This window comes from Alternaria ethzedia (assembly GCF_023757985.1).
Source record: "Alternaria ethzedia strain BMP 0044 chromosome Unknown scaffold_4, whole genome shotgun sequence".
In the NCBI taxonomy this organism is placed as follows: Eukaryota; Fungi; Ascomycota; class Dothideomycetes; order Pleosporales; family Pleosporaceae; genus Alternaria; species Alternaria ethzedia.
Window position 1 is genome coordinate 63,518 of NW_026056197.1, and position 22,703 is coordinate 86,220.

Here is a 22,703-nt window from a genome sequence, read left to right on the forward strand (position 1 = left end):
TAACCGCAAATTCTCCGCACCTTACTGCTGACGCGCCCGACAATCGAGCAGCATCGTCAACCACCGCCTACGTGCCTGCTGCCGTTTGCCAGGCCGACACACGGAAACCAAGATGGAGTGAACGCGCTTGACGATGGATGTTGATGGCGTTGGGAAACCTCACCCCCACTCTTGGAAATGCGTTCCCAAAGCTACGCCACCACGCGCAACCCCGCCCACTAGCGGCACGACTCAACTCCACACTCGGCCGCGATAGTCGGACTTGTCGACCCCGATAAGCATGGCCTCTATCCGACGCGATATCGTATAGCATTCCGGGAAGCGGAGTCTTGAGCCTCTCTTCACCCCATTTCATCTCCAGTGCCCCCATCCTTTGATCAGATCATCGAAATAATCTCTCAGATCCTGCGCTATGGCATCCACTACTGTCGACAGTGCGAGCTCAGGGACCCGCGGGCGCAAGAGAAGGAACTTGAGCAAGAATGAGGGCAAGAAATTCGTCTGCACGAATGACGGGTGTGGGCGGTCTTTTACTAGAGCCGAGCATTTGCAAAGGCATTTGCTGAATCATTCGACGGGGGAATACACGTGTGATCGATGCAGGGCTCACTTTAAGCGGAGAGATCTTCTTGGTAAGAATGATGCACTCTTTCCTTGGCTTCGAGAATGTATGGCAGTTTTTGCCCATGAGCTGCTCTTCGCTGAGACGCACGAAACTACATGCCCTCAAGATGCCGCGCTCCAATCGTGCTACAACATGAAAGAGCTCTCCATGAAATTCAGCATCTAGACTCTTGTTTGTTGGTTCTCGCATCTGATGTGTAGCATCGCGTCGTTGCTCTGTTATTGATCGTGGTCACTAACCTATTCGCGCAGAGAGGCACATCAGTCGGCATCGCCAAAAAGACGAAGAAGCCGGCGCTGAGGGTTGTGGAGTGCTCAATACCCGAAAGCGAATGTGGAAAGATGCCGAGGGCAAGATAGTAACGAAAAAGCCCACCTTATCTGACGACAGTCAGAAGACCGGGTCGCTGTCGCTATCGCAAACCGAGGACCTCTTGCAGTCGATGCCAGACTTTGCCGAGTTTGCAACATACCAGGGTCTTCCCATATCACCACCGACATCGAGTGGCCCGTCCCTATCTCATTCGTTGGATGATAGAGACTCTGGGATAGGAATTAACTGCCCCCAAACAAACCTCGATCCAAATAGCATTCCTTCATCTAGTTCATACTCGCCCACAGATCAGCGCTTCTGGTCCGCCAACAACACGCAGTCATCAGCCGAGTCACTTAACTCTGGGATTTACGACAATGCGCCATTTGACGAGATATTCAATCCAGATACAGCAAGTTCTTTCAATGCGCCCTTTACGACCATGAGTAATTACAATTGGCTTTTTGATATGGACTGGACTAGGAACGATCAGGCCCAACAACCAATCATAGAAGACCCATTCCCTGCCCTACCCTTCGAGAACAATACGATCTCTCAATCGATTCAGGGTTTGGATTTTCAATTGGATCAGGTGGACATGGAAGGTCCACTATCGACGGTCGGCCAATTTGGCTCACTTCCGTCCCAGCCAAATGAGTCTCTTCACCACCAGCACCACCACTCACCAACTGCACAATTGATCACGCCGCCAATCGATGAGACGAACAAAACAGCTGGTTCGCCGTCTGATTATGAGCCCTCCGGATCAGCGACAGACACTAGTGCTTCCCTCGACATTGAGCGACCACTGTCTTTGCTGCAACCATCGCGAAGCCTACCGATCATTGATGAGCTAGCTCGTCAGCAGCTACTTGACCTCATCGACATCGTACAGCCTACTGTACCAGACGGTAGTATAGTCATGCGAGACCACCCGCTGCTCTCGTTATCATGCTTGCAGACATACTGCGACCTGTTCTTCACGCGTTTCAACACCACATATCCGTTGATACATATGTCTACTTTTGATCCATCAGAGGTCGACACACTTCTTCTTGTATCAGTCTTGCTGTTAGGCGCAACGTACGGAGAGAAAGACGCACACCAGCTTGCAGTAAGTGACCACGCAATATGGTTTTAAGCTCCGACTCACCCGAACTAGGTATGCATCCACGACGTGCTGCGTCCACAGATCTTTGCCAATGCCGGTTTTTCGGCGAAGCCTGATCTCTGGGTTCTTCAAACTATCCTATTGGTCGAGTGTTTTGGTAAAAGCAGAGCTGGACAAAAGCAACACGACATGTCGCATCTCTTCCACGGCTTACTCATCAACCTCATTCGGCGGAGCGATTGCCAAAGTATCCGGCCACCAACACCGGAAGAAGCCACAGATGATCTCGAAGATGACTGGCGGACATGGTGCGAAGCAGAGCAAAAGAAGAGGTACGTATTCATCAACTGAACCCTCAAGGTACCTAGCTCAAAGTGCGCAGGCTGGCGTTCCTATGCTTCATGTGGGATACGCAACACGCAGTGCTTTTTTGCCAGTCGCTCTGCATGTCCGCTTTTGAACTCCGTTCCAACATGCCATGCGATCAAGCCATTTGGGAGGCCGACTCAGCCGAAACATGGCATCAGTTGCGACAGAAGCAACCGACGACCCCATTGTTTCTATCGTGTCTGAAGATGTATCTTCACCCCGATGCTGCGACTATCCCCAAGAACCTGAACGCTTTGTCTCGGTCGTTGCTTCTACATGGCCTAATGTCTGTAGCATGGGATATGCAACGGCGCGACCAGACATCGCTGGGCGTCATTGAGTCAAACCCACTCGGCAATTGGCAAGCTCGTCTCGCGGCCTCATATTCCGCGTGGCACGCAGACTACACTGCTTTCTGCGCCGCATATATTTCGTCGCTTCCACCATCCACACCCTTCCTCGCTAGAGAGTTCCACGTCTGCCGCACCGCCACACTAGCGCTTTACCACTCCGCGCACATACTGCTTCACACGCCCTTCCTGGACCTCCAAATCTACGCCGGATCGCGACATATTCTCGGCCGCCCAGTCGCGCGCCATGACTACGCACGCTCTCAGCGTGTAGTAAAAAAATGGGTAGCGGAGAACACAGAAGAAGCCGGGAAAGCAGTCTGGCACGCCGCCGCTCTCGTCAGCGAAGGCGTAGAAGTTCTTGACGGCGACCTGAGCTGTTCAGACATTAGTGGAGGGAGACTTTGGCATCACCCTTGGGCCGTGTACCTTGGTACGTTGGTGGTATGGGGTGTATGGTATGCTCGGCCAACTCCACCACCGCCTTCTGGAGGTCAATTACCGCATCATCTTCAGCATCTAGACGATGAGGATGAGATCATCTGGGATCCTGCTGCGGAAATGAAGACGTTGCTTGGCGCCATTCTTGTAGCTCAGCCTGAGAAGCTGCTTGAAACCGGCAGTGAAGGCGTTTTCGCTGGCGGTCTGGGGAAGAGGGGGACGAATGGGCTTGCAGCTGTAGTGAGCAAGTGTTTGAGTAAGGTGCGGTGGGCTGTCGTTCATGATGGCATGATGGTTCTTAGAGGGCTTGTACAGTGGCGTTTAGTTGGCGGTAGTGGTGGCCTATGAAATGCCAATAACTAGAGATTCCATCGCGACATCTATCTCTTCGGCACCTAGTCGCTTCCTTCTCCCCGTGTAATTCCAAGCCATCTATGGCGATGACCAAGAGTCCTTACAGGCTTCTTATATGGCCACTGTGCGTTCACCTTTGCTGATCTGGCCGGGCTATCATCGTTGGCGGTCGAGGATCGGGGACTAGGAGTCGAAATACCTGAACCAGTGGTGGACGTGCGCATGTTTTCTGCGTCTTTAGTGACCTCGGCAGTCGTTTCAATTTTCGGTCTATCGTGCGTGGTTGCGTATTCTTCGTAGAGTGTTTTCACCAGACTAGCAGCCCAAGACGAGTCGCCTAACCCCAAGCGATATCGAATGGACGAACCGAGCGCAAAGTCCTTTAGCTCGCTAGCCAAGTTCAGCTCAAACTGAACGTACTCTGCTCTGGTGGCGGCCTTTGACTCCTGTTGTATGCGCTCGATACGTGATTTCTCTGCCCGATACCGCTTCGTGTGGGTTGATGTACAGGAGTGATACAATCGAGTTTTCGCAATCTTGAGCTGCTTGTTTGCGGCCGAATATCTCTGGGAGGCCAACTGCCTCGGGCCAGCGCACTCATCTAAATACCTCTTGCCATATACTGTTAGCAGATCTCTGTACTTTTGCGTCAGAATGACGAGGGAGCTATCTTCAACAAGCCAAGCAATGCTCTGAGCATCAGCAAGCAACTCCTCAAGACGGTCCAGATTCACCTCCGTGAACTCGTGTGCATACGCATTGCGGATGAAGCGAAGAGATTCAAGCCTTCTCTGGATGATCTTATAGAGGTGGCGCCAATGTTCGTCCTCTCTTAGGAGTTTTTCAAAGTCCCAGATAGATAAACCTTCGGGGTCATTCAGGTTCTTCTCTTGCATTACATCGGGAAAATAACGTCGGCCAAATACGAATATGGCTCGTTTGAACCGTTCATGAACATCACCCAGAATGTGGTGTTGGACTTGGTACGGCACCATGACCATGACGGGTTTCGAAGCTCCACGGGCAGAAGTGGACCCCGGACTAGAGCCCAACTGCTGACCTATCGTGTCTGTCTCTGGCTCGATTGACAACACAGACGTGTTTTCTGCACGGAGTCTCTCAAGATAGTCGCCGGAAAAGAGCAGCTTAAGGCTAGTAACCTTGCTTTGCTTTTCAAGGACATGTTTTGACATCCCATCAAGCTTTGTGGTTGGCTTCAGGTCCTCCAGTGTTTCATTATAGAATGAACTCTGAGCTGCGCGCCAACGCTCCATCTGTTGAATCTCCTGTCGTAGAGTAGAGTGAGAGGCTCTTGTGAACGGATTAAAGGGCCGCCTCAACGTCGCAGTATCGATGGATGCATGCCCGAGTATTCGAAGCTGTCGGTACGATTGGTCGATGTCGTGCAGGAGTGCAGTAATCGTGCGTTTCTGAAGGCTCTTTGCTGAGCCCCTAGTTTCGTATTCTCGTGCCTTCGCCAACAGTATCGCGGTCGATTCACGAAAGAGCCTCGTTTGCTCATCCGGCGGTAGCCTTGGGGCAACGCGCCTGAACCAACCTTTTGCCATGTACTCATCATTGGCAAGCGACCTCTCAACGAATTGCGTGAAAGATTTTCGGGGCTCCGCCTTCTCCCCCTCTAGATTCGTGCCGGGACTCTCGTCACTTGCTTTGATCTGCTTCTCATATTCAACGATATGATCTTTGTGCTTACCCAAGAGCCGGAGTCGGCGTCTTAGGCGATCCCGTGGTGCCTTTTGTCCTGGCACTGTGCGCTTGTACAATGATCTCGTCAGTATGATATGAGGCCGCAAAATCTCCAACAATGCAAGAGCCGCTGCTCTCTTATCAGAGGGTGTAGGTAAGAGTTTAACGTAATGCATCCATGGCATCGCGGTCGGGAAGCTTTTGTCGTCATCGATCGCAGCGCTAAGCGAATGAATAGCAGCTTCATGCCGTGACTTGGCCTCTGATGTCACTTCGTGTACAACATCTGCATCGTGCTTCGTACTTGTATCCAGGGCTGTCCCATCGCCCATTGATGGGTCCTGTTGCTGGGTGGCACGCGTCTCTTCCTCATCATCTCGCTTCTGCAACCCTTGCGACGACCACCGTGACGACGAGAACTGTATGCCTGCTGGCCTGCGCGAGACTAGAACCTTGCTGTTCCAGCTTTGTCCCAGCGATGACGTTGCTGTATTTCGTGAAGCAAGCCATGCTCGGCAACTTGCGTGTGAACCGAGTGCAAGACTGCGCCAGAGAGTGTCAAAGTGCATCAATGATAAGGAATGTGCGATGAATCATCGAAATGGACGCGTGAAGGGTATGGCAACGCGACGACAATTGGGGCTGCTATCTCGAAGGAAAATGTGGATCGAAGAAGGCCGTGCGTGCTAGTGACTGCGCTTACCGTATCGGGCGGTGTCAACGCCATTGCTTGAGGGCGGGAACAGCGGAACGCAAAGCAATCCAACCGGTGACTCTTGCAAAGAAGTGAGGTTGCATTCGAGTATGCATTCCATCTGCGCAACCTCTCGAAGTCACCCAGAAAGATAAACGATGCAGCTCTGCCTAAGTGAAGTATCGCCACATCTCGCTCTCTTCCCCGTCGCCCAATTCGCTAGTTCTAACATCATCCGCCCTCAGTCTAACACCTTGCACCTTATCTCTCCGTCGATTCTCCAGCTTCATCCACCCTCCCAGCCACAGTGTGAAGCAGATACACGTAACATTACAAGCCGCAGTTGCATAAAGCGTCGGCAGATACTTTGGCGCGTACTCCTGTCTAAAGGTCGCAGCGGAGACGATGCCTCCAAGATTGCCGAGTCCGACCATGAGGCCCGTCGTAGCAGCGCGAGCGTTCTCATTGAGATTGTTGTTGTTGTGCCAAGAGTGTACGAGACAGGAAGGTACGTACGCGCCTGCACATAACAAAAAGCAAGCGAAATATGCGACGGCTTTGTTGTTGAGAACGTCGATGGTCGCGAGAACGATGAGTCCGGCGAGAGAAATGCAAAGAGCGCCGCAGATGTGGAACGTGCGTTCGCGGAAGAAGTCGCTGCTGTACGTTATGCAGAGCAAGACGACGAAGCCCACCGCGTTTGGCGCTACGGTCCAGAGATTGGTCTTGATGACGGAGAATCCGAGGCGTTGGACGATCTGAGGCAGAAAGTTCGAGGTCGTGCTGAAAGCTACAGGGTAGGTGAAGGCGATGATGCACCAAGGAAGCATCTTCCACGTGTTCCACTCCTTGAAACACTCTCGCATGTTAAACTCGTGGGAGCCGGATGAGGATAGATCGCGCAGTGTGCGACGCTCGGCTACGTTGCGTTCAGCCTCGTCCAAGAACCACGCCGATTGAGGAGTCGCTGGCAACCAGGCATACGCTATCAAAGCGAGGACCACAGTAAGAGCGCCCTCTATGATGAAGAGAAACTTCCAGCCGGGAATGTTGGTATGCTCGATCTGAAAGACGCCGAAGGAGATGAGGCCGCTGAAAGCACCGGCAAGAAGTGCACTGCCAAAGAATAGTGCGATGCGGAAGCCGAGTTCGCCGCGCGTGTAGAAGAGCGTGAGGTAGAAGACGACGCCAGCGAAGAACCCGGCCTCGAAGGCACCGAGAAGGAGACGAATGACGAGCATGCCTGCGAAGTTGTGTGCTGCGCATTGGAAGAGAGCCATTGCGCCCCACCCTACCATCACTGTGGTTTATCGTCAGCTCATGTTGCGGGATCTGAGAACACGGACTTACAAGTCGGAAGCATAACTCTGCCACTCCATTTCTTCGTCAACATGTTGAGTGGAAGATCGCAAAGTCCGTTCGGGATGTAGAATAGCAAGATCAACAAGCTATACTGTTCGCCGGTAAAGCCAAGGTCCTTGTCCATTCCATCCGTCTTCGCATTGCCCAGATTCGATCGGTCAACGCTTGTGTCGGGTCAGTCTGCCATGAAGGTGAGAGTATGAAGGAGACGAGCTCACCTGTTGAAGAAGTACATCAGCGAGAGGAATGGCAACAGATAGAAGTCGAGCTTTCGGACTGCATGGTCTATCAATATGTGGTCATTGTTTGGTAATGACAAGTCAGAACATACCATAGGCGCTCTCGATATTCTTTTCGAAAGTGTCAATGACTATGCCAGCTTCTTCTTTCGATGTGCTCGAACCGGATAGCCTTCGGGGCTTCTCTTCAATCATGGTGATGTCTTTCTGTTGCTCGACTGGCATGGCAAGGTGCGCACCGAAGCAAGGGTAGACCTGAGAGGGTCGAAAATACTAGAGAAGATGCTAGCTAGCTATTATAACGGTATTTGCTCAGTAAAGCGCGATGGCTTTAAGTAGTATCCTGTCATGTAGTGTCTCAGCTGTTACTTATGCATATACAACGTCACTGAGCCTCCCATCTTTGAACCCAGTGCACATGCGTCTGTCTTGCCTATCGCCACCGAACAGATCAGCAGCGTAGCGCATAAACGGTGTGAACCGAGCGTGCAGCACATTGGGGCCCGAAGGATCGCGCTGCAAGCGAACTTGATTGATAAAGCGGAAGTCTGAAAGAGGAAATGTTGATAAGAGTGGGGGAGAGACACATGCAGAAGACTGACTAGGTGCAGCGGACATATGCTGGAGATAGGCGTAGGTCTGGCTAATGCCAAGCCCGCAAGAGAAGGGCTTGCCAAAGTTGTATACGGATTTCCTTGGACGGGAGCTTTGTAACCATAGCCATGATTGCGATACACTAAAGCCAAGACTTACATTCGACACGTGATTTGTTACCATGATGGTAGGAAACAGCGGTAATCATAGTCATGAATCTATCTCTGCCAGGTTGATACCGTGAATATCCCCCAAACTCCGAAGCCATGCACCTCAATCTCGAAATTGTCGAGATGACCCAAAATGTCTGCTTCTACGTATCTCGCAGGAACTGCTCGTAGTATTCGTCCATCCATTGTACAGCAGCCATCCCGTTCTCCCTGGTGCCGTCGGCGAATCTCCGCACTGTTCCGACATAGCCATCTGGACGTACGTTGACAACAACGACTTCCTGCTCGTCAAGACCGTCCAGCCACTTGTCCATGCATGTCTGCTTCCGAGTGTCCTTGTCTGGAACATCGTCAAGGTATAATGTGAAGGCGGACTCGCGAAGTACGGCTGGTAGGTCTCGGATTTCGAAGTTGTTGCGATCCTCGTCAGTCACTAGAGCATACGTGAAGACACCACTGACGGGAGTGTATCGCTCGGGCAAGACAAACTGGTCGTGGGGTGCTGCGAGAGGTGGCTGCATGGTGTATGAGGCGTTGCCGGCAGCTGTTACGCGGCCGACATACGAGTTGTTTCCAATATGCGAGTGGCACACATTTTCCAAGAACGACATGGATGCATGGACATTGTGGGTGAAGAAGTAGATGCGGAATTGACCGAGGGCGGGTATGTCGGTTTGGATGTCGACCGGATTGGCATCGATATAGCGTGTGACCTTGGCAGGTGGCAGCAAGTAGCCCGGCTTCAGATGCCCTTTATTGTAACCCTTCGCTTGCACGTTGAGAGTATTGAGGTCGTAGCTGACACCGTAGCCAGAGATGAACGCGACGTTCTTCGCGAAGTTCGCCGCAAGTGCTACCGGGTCTCCGTCGTGGAAAGCATTGGCGTGCTCGTAGTCGAAGTCGATCAGGTCTTTGGCAATTTTCTGTCGTTCCTGCTCGTACGTTTCGAGAAGAGCAGGCTTCGCAAGGCCGCGCGTCGCGAAGTTGAGTTTCCAGGCCAAGTTCCACGCATCCTACAGAGGTAGAAAAGTCAGTGCATGTTTTGCGTTCATTTCGTCCAGTAGGCACTTACATGCATCCCTGTGTTCATGCCCTGCGCCGCCTTGGGAGAATGAGTGTGACTAGCATCGCCAGCAATAAACACTCGTTGCTCGTGGTCAGTGAAACGCGCTGCGACACGCTGTCCGATCTTGTAGCGTCCAAACCACTCAACAGTCTTCCACTCGAGTCGATATGGGCGTAGTATAGCCCGCGCTCGCTTTTGAACAAACTCTTGTGTAGTCTGCTGGGCTCCCACTGCCTCCGTCGAATCCGGCCGCAGTTCAATGTATAGACGGGTCAGACCTCTCTCGCGAGGGATCATCAAGACAGAGCCTAGAGCGTCTGACTGTATGACCACCTTGCTCCAGATATCAGGAAAGTCGGTTTCGAGGACACCATCGAGCACGCCCCAGACGGCATCGGTTGATGAGCCTACAGGTGTGGCTCCCGGTATGCAATGGCGCACTTTTGAGTGAGCTCCGTCGCAGCCGACTACGTACCGTGTGGCGAAGGTCTTCTTGGTGTGACTGACGTCTTGCTGACAGTTGACCGTCAGTGGACGGATGGACATGGGTGTGTAGTCAAAGTCGACGAAAGCCGTGTTCCTGGAAACGACGACGCCCCTTTCCCGTAGGTCGTCTTCCAAGACGCCTTCGACCATGCCCTGGTGTACCAGCAAGATGTATGGATCGAGTAAGTCGACTACCGGCGGGTAGTGAATCTCACGACCGGTGCGGTGAAGCGACTTGTCGGCGGTTGACTTCCAGAAAGCAATGTCATAGATCTTGACACCCTTTCGCAGTAACGGCTCGGCAAGGCGCATCTGTCGCAAAGTCTCGATCGTCTTTGGTTGGATTCCGTCGGCGCGTCCGGTCGAGGTGCGGTCGGGTCGGTCGTCGATGATGCGCGTCTTGATACCATATCGTACCAGGTTGTCGCTGTCACTGTTAGATGGTGTTTGCTTAACTGGCCTGCATTACCTACGCAAGCATCAGACCGGCCGGTCCTGCACCAACGACCATGACATCGCTCATGAAGTTTGAGTAGTCATCGTCTCTGGTATACGAGATCTGCGACGCAACCTCCAAGCTGTTGCCCGACGAACGAGACTCGGAGTCTGGCACCGTAATGCCAGGAGCCATCTTCTGTCTAACCGAAGACGGCGGGCTGTTGGATGTTGAGCGCTTCATTAGATTCCATAATGAAGGAGCCATGCTATAAGGCCTATGGGCTGCGCTGATGACCGGCCACTAGGGGCAAAGATGGGGGTCCGGGTATACGTGTGGAGGATGGAGGGGCATCGTTTGACTCTCTGGCAAATATCTGCCCATTTTGATGCCATTGAAGAGTGCCATGACGTCTGCAAGAGTGCGTCAACATGCCGCTGAGCGCGAAAATGTTTGCTGCGATGGGGTGATGCGAGGCAAGGGGGAGTAGCAGACACATGCACTCCGCCGTGGACGCGTTCAGTCCGGCGGGTGGGAGCGCGCGCCCGTCCACCTCGGCATCCCTGCATCATCTCCCCCACCTGCGCCCCAAACGCCAGCAACACTACGCGCCTGCGAGGGAGATCAAAAGCCGATGGATCTGGAATTGCCGTTATCTATACCATGCTGACGTTGTGCGATGCGTCTGATATGCGGGCATCGTTCATGGATTCATGAGTGACTTCAACGCCTCTCCAGGGTTCCCTCCCAGCCGTTCAACTACGCCCAACATGACGACATCTGAGTTACCGCAGTGGCTTCAGACTGCTACTGAGAAGCGCAAGCTCCGGAACGACGCTATTCAGAAATTCATTGATGCACAAGCACCGCTGGCCGAGGTACTTTACGCTCGAACGCGCCGAAGACACACATTGACGACGCCAGCAGCCCAATGGAACCGGGGAATCCCATAGTAATCAAGATGTGACAGCCATCGACGATGGCCGACTCATTCCAGAAGCCATAATGTCGCGTGCTGTGACGGCATCGCTGCTGCTCAATGCCTACATCAACCGGTGAGGTCCGCGGCTTGCTCTTGTATCGTACCATTCTCACGCCACATCTTCCAGCGCCATAGACGCCCACAAACAAGTACGACCCCACAATGGTGTCTCAAGTTGTGAACGCGGAAATTTGCTGACATATATCCAAGACGAACTGGCACGTGTCTAACCCATGATCCTGCCTAAAAATACTTGCTGATCTACGTAGCCTTACCGAGATCCTTTTTGACGATGCGATCAGACAAGCCAAAGCGTTGGATGATCAGTTCGAAAAGACTGGTCAACTGGTAGGGCCCCTTCATGGGGTGCCCATGACTCTCAAGGATCAGTTCGATGTCAAAGGCTACGATAGTACGCTTGGGTATGTTGGGCGCGCCTTCAAACCTGCCCGGCAGGACTGTGTGTTGGTGTCGCTGTTGAAGGAGATGGGCGCGATTATTTTTGCCAAGTCCAACCTCCCACAGAGCATCATGGTACGTCTTGCGATGAGCTTTTGCGCATGGTAGCATGACACTCAAATCTCTTAGTGGTGCGAAACCGACAATCCGCTATGGGGCCTCACTACTCACCCGAAGAACGCCGACTTCACCCCTGGTGGCTCGACCGGTGGAGAGTCCACACTTCTCTCACTCCAAGGCACTGTGGTCGGCTGGGGTACTGATATTGGCGGCAGCGTGCGAATACCTTCACATATGAACGGGTTGTACGCACTAAAGCCTAGTAGCACTCGCCTTCCATACCAGGGCGTATCCGTATCAACCGATGGTCAAGAACACGTTCCCTCGGTCATTGGGCCGATGACACGCAATATGGGTTCGCTTACTGCAGTCACAAGAGCAGTCATTGACGCAAAACCATGGGAACAAGACCCAAAGTGCTGTCCGGTACCATGGCGATCTGAAGCTTTCGAAGATGCGCGTACACGACCGCTAGTAGTTGCTATCATGCGTGACGATGGAGTTGTGAGATGCCATCCGCCCATCGCCCGCGTTCTAGATGAAGTCGCCGTAAAGCTTCAGAAGGCCGGACATGAGGTTATATCGTGGACTCCGGGCACCCTCCACCAAGACTGTATTGATATCATGGTAAGTGTGTGAGATCAATGTATTCATTTTGAGCTAACCAGGATCAGGATCAATACTATACAGCAGACGGTGGTGAAGACATCAGGCGAGATGTTGCTGCTGGTGGAGAGCCATTCATTCCGCACGTAGAAGCTCTCGTCAACAGGGGAAAGGCCATCTCCGTCTACGACTATTGGCAGCTGAACAAGAAGAAGCTTGAGCTACAGAAGCGCTACCTCGACCTCTGGAATTCGACAAAGTCTGACAGATCTGGCAAACCGATTGATATTCTTCTCACACCTGTCATGCCTCATTCGGCGGTACCTCATCGGAAATGCAGATGGGTTGGATACACCAAAGTCTTCAACTTCGTCGATTACCCGGCAGTAGTCCTGCCAGCTGGTGAAGTCTCGCAAGAGCTTGACAGGGAGGCTGCGAAGAAGATGGGCGAGTATGAGCCTAGGAATACACTAGATGAGTGGAACTGGAAGACTTTCGATTTGAACACGATGAATGGTATGCCGATAGGCATTCAAGTCGTTGCCAGAAGACTACAGGAGGAGAAGGCTCTAGGCGCGGCCACGGCTATCGACAGCATCTTGAAGAAGCAGGCCTAGGATAAGTCTCTACTATCACCAATGTATCTTGCATGTATAATTCGTCCAAACTTACGATCCAACTGTCTATCTTAGCTGTGTCGCTCTGCAAAAGTCCAAACTTGAAGATTGCGTTGTCCATACTAGTTGCCGAGTTCGCAGGATGAACGCTAATGCACGTGTCCACGCGAGCACGCGTTGATAAGCTCCGCAGCAGCCGTCGGCAGGTACGATGAATCATAGCATCACCCCACCTTCCAATCGAGCAATCAGCTCCACCAGATGGGTTACCCAGCATTGGCGGTTCGAAGAATAAGCGGGGTAGCCACACATGCTATCATGAGCTATGCGACCATTGATCGCTCTTGCTGCGTGTTTGCAGTAAATCTCACTGTCTTTATTCCTGCCCGAATCATCGCGTCAACTTCTACTATACTGCAACATTATCGCGTCTGGAATAACAAACACTATGGGAAAGAAGAAGGTTCTTGTGAGCTATGGAGTTGACATCGATGTAAGACTTGTTGTGAGCAGCAAGTTCTTGCGCAATTACTGACTGGGCGATACTAGGCTGTTGCTGGCTGGCTTGGTTCATATGGAGGTGAAGACTCCACGAGTGACATCAGTCGGGGTATGTTTGCTGTCTGGCACTGGAGTTCGGGCTCTTGCTTACATGATGCAGGTCTCTGGGCTGGAACAATAGGAACACAGCGCCTGCTGAAGCTTTTCGACAAGTACGGAATCAAGGCAACATGGTTCATCGTAAGCCCCAAAGCTTTCCAAAATCAAGATCGCTGAACTGATGGTTCATAGCCCGGTCACTCTCTCGACACCTTCCCCGAAGACTGCGCTGCCGTACGAGATGGAGGACACGAGATTGGACTACACGGCTACTCGCACGAGAACCCTGCCGACATGACCTTCGAGCAACAACGCGATGTTCTTGACAAAACCTACAAACAACTCACTGCTTTCTGCAATGGTAAACCTCCGCGAGGCTCCGTCGCACCATGGTGGGAGACTTCCAAAGAGGGTACCGAGCTACTGCTCAGCTACGGCATCGAATACGACCACTCTATGTCGCACGAAGACCATCGCTGCTATTGGCTACGCACGGGCGATGAGTGGACCAAGATTGACTATACCAAGAAGGCGACAGAATGGATGAAACCCCTCACGAAAGGGAAAGAAACGGGTCTGGTAGAGATACCGGGCAGTTGGTACATTGACGACCTACCGCCAATGATGTTCATGAAGAAGAGCGCGAACAGCCATGGATGGGTAAACCCTAGGGACGTGGAACAGATATGGACGGACCACTTCGATTACTTTTATCGGGAGTACGACGAATTTGTCTTCCCAATGACAATCCACCCGGACGTCAGTGGAAGGCCACATGTTGTGCTCATGCATGAAAGGTGCGTTCAGTGAGCAAGTGAAGTATGAAGAAGCGCACTGACAATTGTGGTAGGATAATCGAGCATATCAACAAACACGAGGGCGTAGAATGGGTGACCATGGAACAGATGGCGGACGACTTCAAGAAGAATAACACGGTACCCGAAAATGCGATGATGCCGTCGCCACGTGGTGAAATCCTGAAGTTGCAGAAGGAAGGGAAGGCGTACTCTCTGCTTGATTACGATGGTCCTATGCCAAAATAGCGACCAGATAGTCCCATTGCTGTATAATTCAATAGATGCGCAGAACTTCATCAGCCGTGACATCAGTCGTCTCCATGCCTGTGAATGAGACCCGCGTGCCTATCTCGGAATGATCGGAACAGGATTCCGCGGGTTGGAGCTATGGCCACCGCGTTACTGCATACCCCTCACGCCAGCCACCTGTGCATCTTCCAACCATCACGTTCCCCCCACTCTTGCATCAATGCACCAAACCACCATCCGTAGACGCGATTATGCCTTCATACCCACCAATCGAGCGTTCCCCCATCTTGGACCTCCACTGCACCAGAGCTTGGATGCCGGACTAGCTCGATAAGCGCCATGGACTTGACCTCCTTGCATCGGTCCAGTGACTGTCAGCCAACTAGCTGTCACGCGTATCAATCGCGATAGGTGGGTGAGCATGGCCATGTGTGATGACGGTACGAGTATTGAATGTATGCTGGAAGTGTTTACACTCTTCATGGTCGATACGTATCGACTGTAACGCTGGTATCGACCTTGCTTTTTCCTTGGTTATCCAGTACTGAACTTACTTTCTTTCGTTGAGAGCATCATACTTGTGACATCATGGTTGGTGTTAAACCCCAGGTTATCCAGAAGCAGCATAGAGATGAGTCCAGCAAGCTCGACGTAAGATTCGCCGACAAGCCTAGAGAGCGACAGCTAACGCGAATATCAAGGTCATAATCGTCGGCGCTGGTTTGGGTGGTCTCGGAGCTGCCATATCAATCCTCCTCGCCGGTCACAACGTACATATCCTCGAATGTACTTCAGAGATAGGCGAAATCGGCGCTGGCATACAATGTCTCCCCAACTCCTCGCGCGTCCTCATAGCCTGGGGTCTAGAAGACTACCTGTCGAAACACGCTACCTCGCCACGGCTGTGCAACATGATCGGTTGGAAAGGCAATAAGATAAGCGAGATGGACTTCCACGAATACGAGAAGGAATGCGGCACACCCTTCTGGGACTTCCACAGGGCGAACCTGCACATGGGACTTTTGGAAAGAGCGGTGGAGCTTGGCGCGAAGCTCACGACAAAGGCGCGTGTCGTAGATGTTGAGTACGAGGCTGATGTGGAGAACAACGCCGCAAGAGCCGTCGCCGTGTGCCAGGACGGGACAAGACACAAAGCCGATCTGGTTGTAGGCGCCGATGGCATCAACTCGAAATGCAGAGAGATACTGCTCGGCCACGAGGACCCACCACAACTCACTGGCGACCTGGCTTACCGACTACTGCTCAATACCGCGGACATGCTCAAGGATCCTGAGCTCAGAGGCTTCGTGGAAGACCCGCAGGTCAACTACTGGATAGGTCCAGATGCCCACGCCGTCAACTACGTCCTCCGCGGCGGCAAGCTCTTCAACATGGTGCTGTTGGTGCCCGATGATATGCCCGCCGGCGCGAACACACTTGCTGGGAATGTCGAAGAGATGCGTGCCCTGTACAAAGACTGGGATCCACGGATACCCAAGTTGCTCGCACTCTGCCAGGAGGTGGCCAAGTGGCGGCTGATGATTCGGCCTGGTCTCGATCCCACTTGGTCTCATGAAACGGGTGCATACACCATCCTCGGCGACGCTGCACATGCCACTCTTCCTTACCTCGCGTCGGGCGCTGGTATGTCATTGGAAGACGGACATGTTCTTGGCCTATGCTTGGGTAAGATCAAGAGCAAGTCCACGGCAGAGAAGAAACGTGCACTAGCAGTTTATGAACGCTGTCGTCGCGAACGTACGGAACGCGTCGTTTCGCGCGGCAACCGTCAGCAATATCTCTATCATGTCCACGATGGGCCTGAACAAGAAGAACGCGATAGGACGCTGCGCGCTTTTGGTGAGTTCAATGGTAAGGGAAGGATAAGCAAGGAGCAATATGAAGAAAAGGGACTAAAGGTTGGTGATGACCCTTTGGCGTGGAGATGGGGTGGTGTGGGTAGCTGGCTCATCACATATGTTTGTGAAGATGATGTTGAGAAGAGGTGGAAAGATTTCGAGAGAGAGACGAGGGCTGAGGCAAGAAGTAATGGTGAAGTGAGGGCTGTTTTGTAAATTACGGATGATTAATGGGGTTGTTGTTGGTATTGCCGACTTTAAATGAAGAGCTGTATGTAATGAAACCATCTAGATTTTATCCGCTGGGTATCCAATTTGCGTCGAACTGACTTGTCTCTGCGAAATACCTTGTGTCTGCCTAGAGAAGTATCTATCTACGCCACAACCTGCAGGGTCTGTTATGAGCAGGCATCAGCGCCACCACCATGCACAGCCGCAATGCTGCCACCATCGTCACTGACGCCAACAAGCCAAGCAGGCAGAACCACCACGTCAGTCACCTTGAACTCTAAACATCCAAGCACCCAAATCGTGCGTGATGTATCCTACGTGTCAGGCTCTCATTTCCCGCCTTCCAAAAGACGTGGCACGCCAGCAGTGGTATACACGCATCAGGCTGACCACTCCGCCTCGTCTTCTGTGACGCAGCAGGCCTCATGGTCGCCCTCGATGCTGCAGCGGAGGAATAGCAAGGCTTTACGTTTTTGACTTGCATCGTCCGCTTCACTGTTTGGGAGACGAGGGCAAGTTGTAACTGATGCCCAACATGGTCGAATCGTATATCAAGATAGCGCATCGTCTTGCTTTCTGGTTCACCTTAGCTCCCGTCTCGCATGCTGCTGTTGTGCCCTGTGGGGCACGTTTTCTTTGCGCAACGAAGTGCTGTTGCCCCGCCGCCACAATTCGTCGATTACATTCACTCAGCCACGGTCGAGGAGCTGTCAGGCGTTGAGCTACCCGCCATCACTCGGATTGGCTGTGTCGGACTTCTGAGTATGCTTATTCGCTGACTGAGAGTACAACGATGGATTTAGTGACCTAGATCGCTCTAGTATGCCTTGCAGGACTTACAGCGCTACCTGCACTCGTGCGACGTGGACTCGAAGCAAAAGAGTAGGCAGACAATCCAGGGTTATCCCGGATAGCCCTCAGGGCGACATCAGATCGTTTTGCGACACGTTGGACTTGCTAACACATAGCGTGCGCCGAGACACTTCGCCATTTCTTCCTGAGGCCGCCCTTTCGAGTCCGAAATGCCGGTATGGGCGCCCCCCGCCATGCACAGCAGAGACCGTCATTCGTCCACGTAGGTTGGAGGACCGGTGAAGGAGAAGGCAACTAGTCGCCAGCTAATCGCAAAAGCGAGGCAACCACTGCCGTCAGCTTGGGTTGGGCGGCATCCGTTCCGACAGCTACTTTGCAAAGACATCACTCGCCTCGAAATTTCAATGGCAATGAGTTGTCCACGACACAAGGCAGGCATGAGCTGTCGTGTCCGAAGTGTCTCTTTGAAGACAGCGGCTCTTTGAAACAGTCAGTTCAGCGGTCCTGATGTGACTGGTTAAAATCGTTGGCTACCCGGTTCATGGAATTTGCGTGTACTTACAACCGTACGCCTCACACTTTGTAATCTAACCTGACCTACGGAGCTTGAACCGACTGCTAGGTAGACCAGGCCTACGATGCGGCCATGATGCCTGTGCGGAGACAACAACCCTACAGATGGTCTCCCGATGTTGGCGGTATGGTTAGTAGAGCGACGCAAACCTCTTGGTGGTAGTGATCGTGCTAAAGCAGATGCAGCATAGTCCAGATGAGTACGGCCGAAACGAGACGTACGATGATCCGGGCATCCATGACCACCAAACCGGACACAACTACCATCCCGGCTCATTGCCATCAGGAGATTACGCTTTTGATGCCTGGCCGCCGTCCATATATGAAGCTGCGCAGTATGCGTATCCGGGGTTTCTGCCATATAGGCAACCTACCAACCCTCCCTTCGAGCTTACCGTACACCCGGCTGGCGAGTCATACGACTCAGTTGGTGGACCAAACTCAGCAAGAGATGACGCTGGGCCATCAACTTTCGATCATGGCAGAGGACATGGAGGCCTCAAACCAAAATCAGCAAAGTAAGTGGCCCGCCTTATCTCGTTTACGTACATTATTGATCCTCCTACAGCAAGAAGACAAGTCTACGTTGTCTAGTATGCGTAGAAAAACCCTTGTTCACTGGCCAGTATGCGCAGAGGAACCTGAATCGCCATATGGAAAAGCACAAGGCATGCACAGGAGCCAGAAGTAATAGGCATATCCGTTGCGGGCAACCAGGATGCACGTCAACATTCGGACGAGAAGATGCACTGCTCGTCCATCTCAGACGAAGCCATCCAGAGCTGAACACCCCACCTGCGAAGAAGCGGAAAAGAGAAGACTAGACCAAAACGGGCAGTTAAAGTCTTCATTGGGTGCTTCCTAGGCGTTACAATCGGGGTCTTCATTTGGGTTCGCGGGTGGTGTTTCCATGCGCTCTTTAGACTTTTGGTCTTGCATCTCAGCGTCGAAGCACAAACATGAGTGCTCATAGATTCCGCAGGATCGTTGGTCATTCGTACTACCACTCTGTAATCCCACGTTGTTAGAATAAAGTTAGCGTAACGTTGCTTCTTGATTGTCGACTGATGGTACGACCAGCGCACTTGACACTACTTGATACGTCTGTCGTGTAAGAAGATTTTCCCTTGGGTCATGAATCATAGCTTGCCGATAACCTCGATAGCGGACATACAAAAGGTTTCGTAGCATATCAATAGGTCTTTGAATAAGACATAACCATGCCGTCCGCGAAGCCTGACATCGTTTCGTGCTGGTGCTGCGGAGAAGCCTTGCCAGCCTTCGACGACACTGCGATGACGTATGCTGATGGTCGGACAGCGTGTGCAAGGTTCCAAATCTATCTCGCCATGTACTACGAGCAACTTTAGAGTAACATGCTTCGTAAGTTTGCTGATATCCCTCTCGAGCTCTACATGCAGTGCATCACGTTGCGTGCATGGATGATTCGTCTTCCCATGCATTTACTGCCCAATGTGGCGAGGGCGCAGCCTCGGGCCAGAAGGCCGCCAAATCCTCCGACGCATTGACAGCTTCAATGACTTGATCGGTGAGCATGGCTGGTTGAGGCGCCATCTTCAAGCATTCGACATTCGCAGGCGCTGCATTTGAAGAAGCTCCCAGACTGTGCAGCTTGCAGAGAAGGCAAACTTGCATGTCCACGATTGCAGAGCTTCACCGCTTTTTCTTGCGCGAAGTCCTTTGCATGCGCACCCCGACATGATTTACCGCTGGTTATGGACTTCGAATGTGGGGGCTCTTTTGGTAGGTGAGAACCATCTGAGAAAGGCCAAGAGTAATGCAGCCATGTTGCTACTGCTCGTGTGTGCAATCCTTTCCACCAGTGTCGATCAGTGCGCGCAGAGCATGCATGCACATATCGCACTATTTAGTAAGAACCCTGTTCACTTAGTGCCATTTTGTCGAATAGTTGCACGCAGTGGTGATCAGAAGCGCGACGAGATGTGATTCGGGCCGTCATACATTCTTCGACCTAAGCCTCAGGTGTATGTACACTCCCGCATCCCAAACCTTGTTTGCCGCGGGTCGTGTGGCTATGCAGCCATCTTCGTCATCGCCCTAGTAGCACGGCAAATCGAAACGTCGGTGTATGGAAGAGCGTAAAGAGTTTCTTTGTTCCGCAGGCCCGGGTCGCACCCACTACTATGGAGCCAAGTAGCCGGGTATACATTTCGCGGCGGCAGTGAAAGAGACTGTTTCAATGGGTTGACTCTTTCCCAGAAGGGCACCCCTCTCGTTCCTCCTTTTCTGGATCCTCGTAGTTCCTTGCACCATAGTAGCGACCCCAGTGGGACAGTGAATGTAAGCATATGGGTCCAGAAATGTATTCGCCTGCTGTGCCTCGAAGTGACGCCTTTGCCGACAGACAGTGAATGCAAACATGCTTCATCATGCGGGAAGTTGCTCCCTGCGAATGGGAAAGGTCTCGGGCCGGCCGTGCTGATCGGTTAGGCACGATTGTGCGAGAACGTGTTCCACTAATAGCCGGTGCTGCGCCGGTCACGAGCCGTCCCGTCAACCCACTCTCTTTTTCGAAAAGACCGTCCTCGATACTGCAATATGCGTACCTGATCGGGAGAGCCCTTGATAGACGCTAGATGTTGGCGAAACGCCATGCGGCTTGGTATTCGTCACAGTGCCGCTGCAAGTAAGACGCGCAGATGGCAGGCACGGGCGACCGAGGCTAGAACGTATATTATACTCGTCCGTTCCGCCCGTCCTGGGTCCTGTTGCCTATATCCGTGATATAACCATCAGATCTTGTACTAGTCTGACATTCCATTACGGCTATCCAGTCAAGAAGGTGCTAAGACGAGCATACAATGGCTAGAATACAGCTGGATTTGCTTGTCGATTGGACTCGTATGAGCATTGGCCTTGTCAATGCGCTTTGAGCCTTAGTGGCGGGAAACCGATGGTCTACGCCTAGTGTTCAGAGATAAACGACTATGCGCGCACATGGCTTCAGGGTAGCCCGGCAGGAAATAAGCGTATATGCTTTTCCTGGTATATCTGCCTGCTTCTTGGGGTGGTCTTTGAGGATAAGCGTCCCGCTGCAGCAGCCGCAGCCGCAGTACACATTGAGCGACAAGGCCCATCGCATAAAGACCAACAAGTGTCATGTGCTGTGCCGCATCTGGTGCTACTGTTGCGTATCTGATTGGTGTACTGTAAACTAACGAATGTCGCACAATCCCTTGCCGTTTAAGTTGAGACGCAGATACGTCGACAGGGCTGATCCGCGTTCCGGTTCGACACTCGAACACGCGGTGAGGCGCGACATGCCCTGGCGTCGACTTTGCCGACTGTCGTGTCTCAGCTCAGGGTCCTCCATCGGCTCCAGCGCGTCTTCTTCCCCAATCGAATCGGTCGCCGTTGGATACGGATAGCGGCATAAACACTGTGCGGACCCCAGGTCACTAACGAAATCGCTCCTGCGTTCATTCTGTTTCTTTGCATCTGGGAGACTCTGGTTTGTAAGACTGGTTTTTTGTGGGGTAGTCTCTAGTTGAAGCGTGATAAAACTGACGGAGACATAGCGCACGGAGGTGCTTCGCTGAACTCAGTACAATTTGGAGGCCTTCGGACGAAATTCGCGTCACCTCATGGGCGTCGTCAAGATCGTTCTCTTGAAAAGATCATCCCTTTTCATATCTCTTCGTGGCCCAACCCTGCTCCACTTTGATCCGGGACGTTGTTGGGTAGCTCTGGCCGCATGGCGTACGATCAGACGCAGGGTGGCGACGAGGGCTCGTGGTCGCAGCGAAGCGATGCGTATAGAAGAAGAGCCCCGTTCCCAGCGACAGTAGTTTGCGATACTGGAGCTGAGCAGACTTTGAGAGTAACCGCACCTTCATCCGGATTCGGCGGATATCCTCAGCGCTGGGTGCCGGTATCGCCTGAGTATCCTCAGCCTTATGGAATACACTATCCCAACAGTGGTTACCAACAACCTCTGTCGCCAGGACACAATACCGTCGAGAGTAGTGCATATCAAGGTCATACTGACGCAGTAAGCGCTCCGCAGAGTAGTCCCATCGCGCAATTTGAGTACGCACCACCGAATCCCTTCCCTGGTGGGCACCGGTATGTGTCTGGATAAAGTCCAATATCGTCCGCCCGCTGACTGAGTAATAGCTACGTAAGTACCTATCCACCAATAGGATACAATACGCATCAAGGATACCATGCCATGGGAACGACCCAAGCGCCTTTGACGAACTCCATGAGTGCTAGCTAGTATGTGGTCTCCTCAAAGTTCGTTCGCTTATGCTGATGTTGCTGTGAAGCCAGGGTCCAACATATCCTTACGTGGCTCCGGCATCGAGCGTACCGGCGTCGCCTCCTACTGCCATATACCCGATACCGCCGATACAGGTTCCTGAAGGATCCCACATCGACGCCGAGTATAGCGTACCGTGCCCGTATCGCTGCGGGACCGTTCTGACAGGTGTACATGCGCTGGGAAACCTAACGCGTCACCTCAAAACCCAGGCTTGCGCAGGGTCCAGTCGGGCGAA

At 52.5% G+C, this 22,703-nt stretch overlaps 6 protein-coding genes across 6 annotated transcripts; 3 read left to right on the plus strand and 3 right to left on the minus strand.

Moving 5' to 3' along the window:
• Window positions 1-3,286: 3,286 nt before the first annotated feature.
• On the minus strand, window positions 3,287-5,601 carry J4E87_002139 (uncharacterized protein; the record flags this gene model as incomplete). The annotated part of the gene is made up of 3 exons (XM_049373778.1): window positions 3,287-3,436; window positions 3,667-5,330; window positions 5,574-5,601. The coding sequence occupies 3 exons, from the start codon at window positions 5,599-5,601 to the stop codon at window positions 3,287-3,289; spliced, it is 1,842 nt and encodes a 613-aa protein (XP_049235918.1).
• A 532-nt stretch (window positions 5,602-6,133) lies between these two features.
• J4E87_002140 (uncharacterized protein) lies at window positions 6,134-7,789 on the minus strand (the record flags this gene model as incomplete). The annotated part of the gene is made up of 4 exons (XM_049373779.1): window positions 6,134-7,263; window positions 7,314-7,489; window positions 7,544-7,601; window positions 7,657-7,789. 4 exons carry the CDS (start codon window positions 7,787-7,789, stop codon window positions 6,134-6,136), a joined length of 1,497 nt encoding a protein of 498 aa, XP_049235919.1.
• Window positions 7,790-8,471: 682 nt separating this feature from the next.
• Window positions 8,472-10,583, minus strand: J4E87_002141 (uncharacterized protein; the record flags this gene model as incomplete). The annotated part of the gene is made up of 3 exons (XM_049373780.1): window positions 8,472-9,341; window positions 9,401-10,307; window positions 10,354-10,583. 3 exons carry the CDS (start codon window positions 10,581-10,583, stop codon window positions 8,472-8,474), a joined length of 2,007 nt encoding a protein of 668 aa, XP_049235920.1.
• Window positions 10,584-11,086: 503 nt separating this feature from the next.
• Window positions 11,087-13,040, plus strand: J4E87_002142 (uncharacterized protein; the record flags this gene model as incomplete). Its single annotated transcript, XM_049373781.1, has 5 exons — window positions 11,087-11,194; window positions 11,509-11,522; window positions 11,568-11,832; window positions 11,887-12,444; window positions 12,492-13,040. 5 exons carry the CDS (start codon window positions 11,087-11,089, stop codon window positions 13,038-13,040), a joined length of 1,494 nt encoding a protein of 497 aa, XP_049235921.1.
• A 448-nt stretch (window positions 13,041-13,488) lies between these two features.
• J4E87_002143 (uncharacterized protein) lies at window positions 13,489-14,683 on the plus strand (the record flags this gene model as incomplete). The annotated part of the gene is made up of 5 exons (XM_049373782.1): window positions 13,489-13,533; window positions 13,590-13,650; window positions 13,702-13,781; window positions 13,833-14,437; window positions 14,491-14,683. The coding sequence occupies 5 exons, from the start codon at window positions 13,489-13,491 to the stop codon at window positions 14,681-14,683; spliced, it is 984 nt and encodes a 327-aa protein (XP_049235922.1).
• Window positions 14,684-15,274: 591 nt separating this feature from the next.
• On the plus strand, window positions 15,275-16,761 carry J4E87_002144 (uncharacterized protein; the record flags this gene model as incomplete). Its single annotated transcript, XM_049373783.1, has 2 exons — window positions 15,275-15,337; window positions 15,388-16,761. The coding sequence occupies 2 exons, from the start codon at window positions 15,275-15,277 to the stop codon at window positions 16,759-16,761; spliced, it is 1,437 nt and encodes a 478-aa protein (XP_049235923.1).
• Window positions 16,762-22,703: the final 5,942 nt, after the last annotated feature.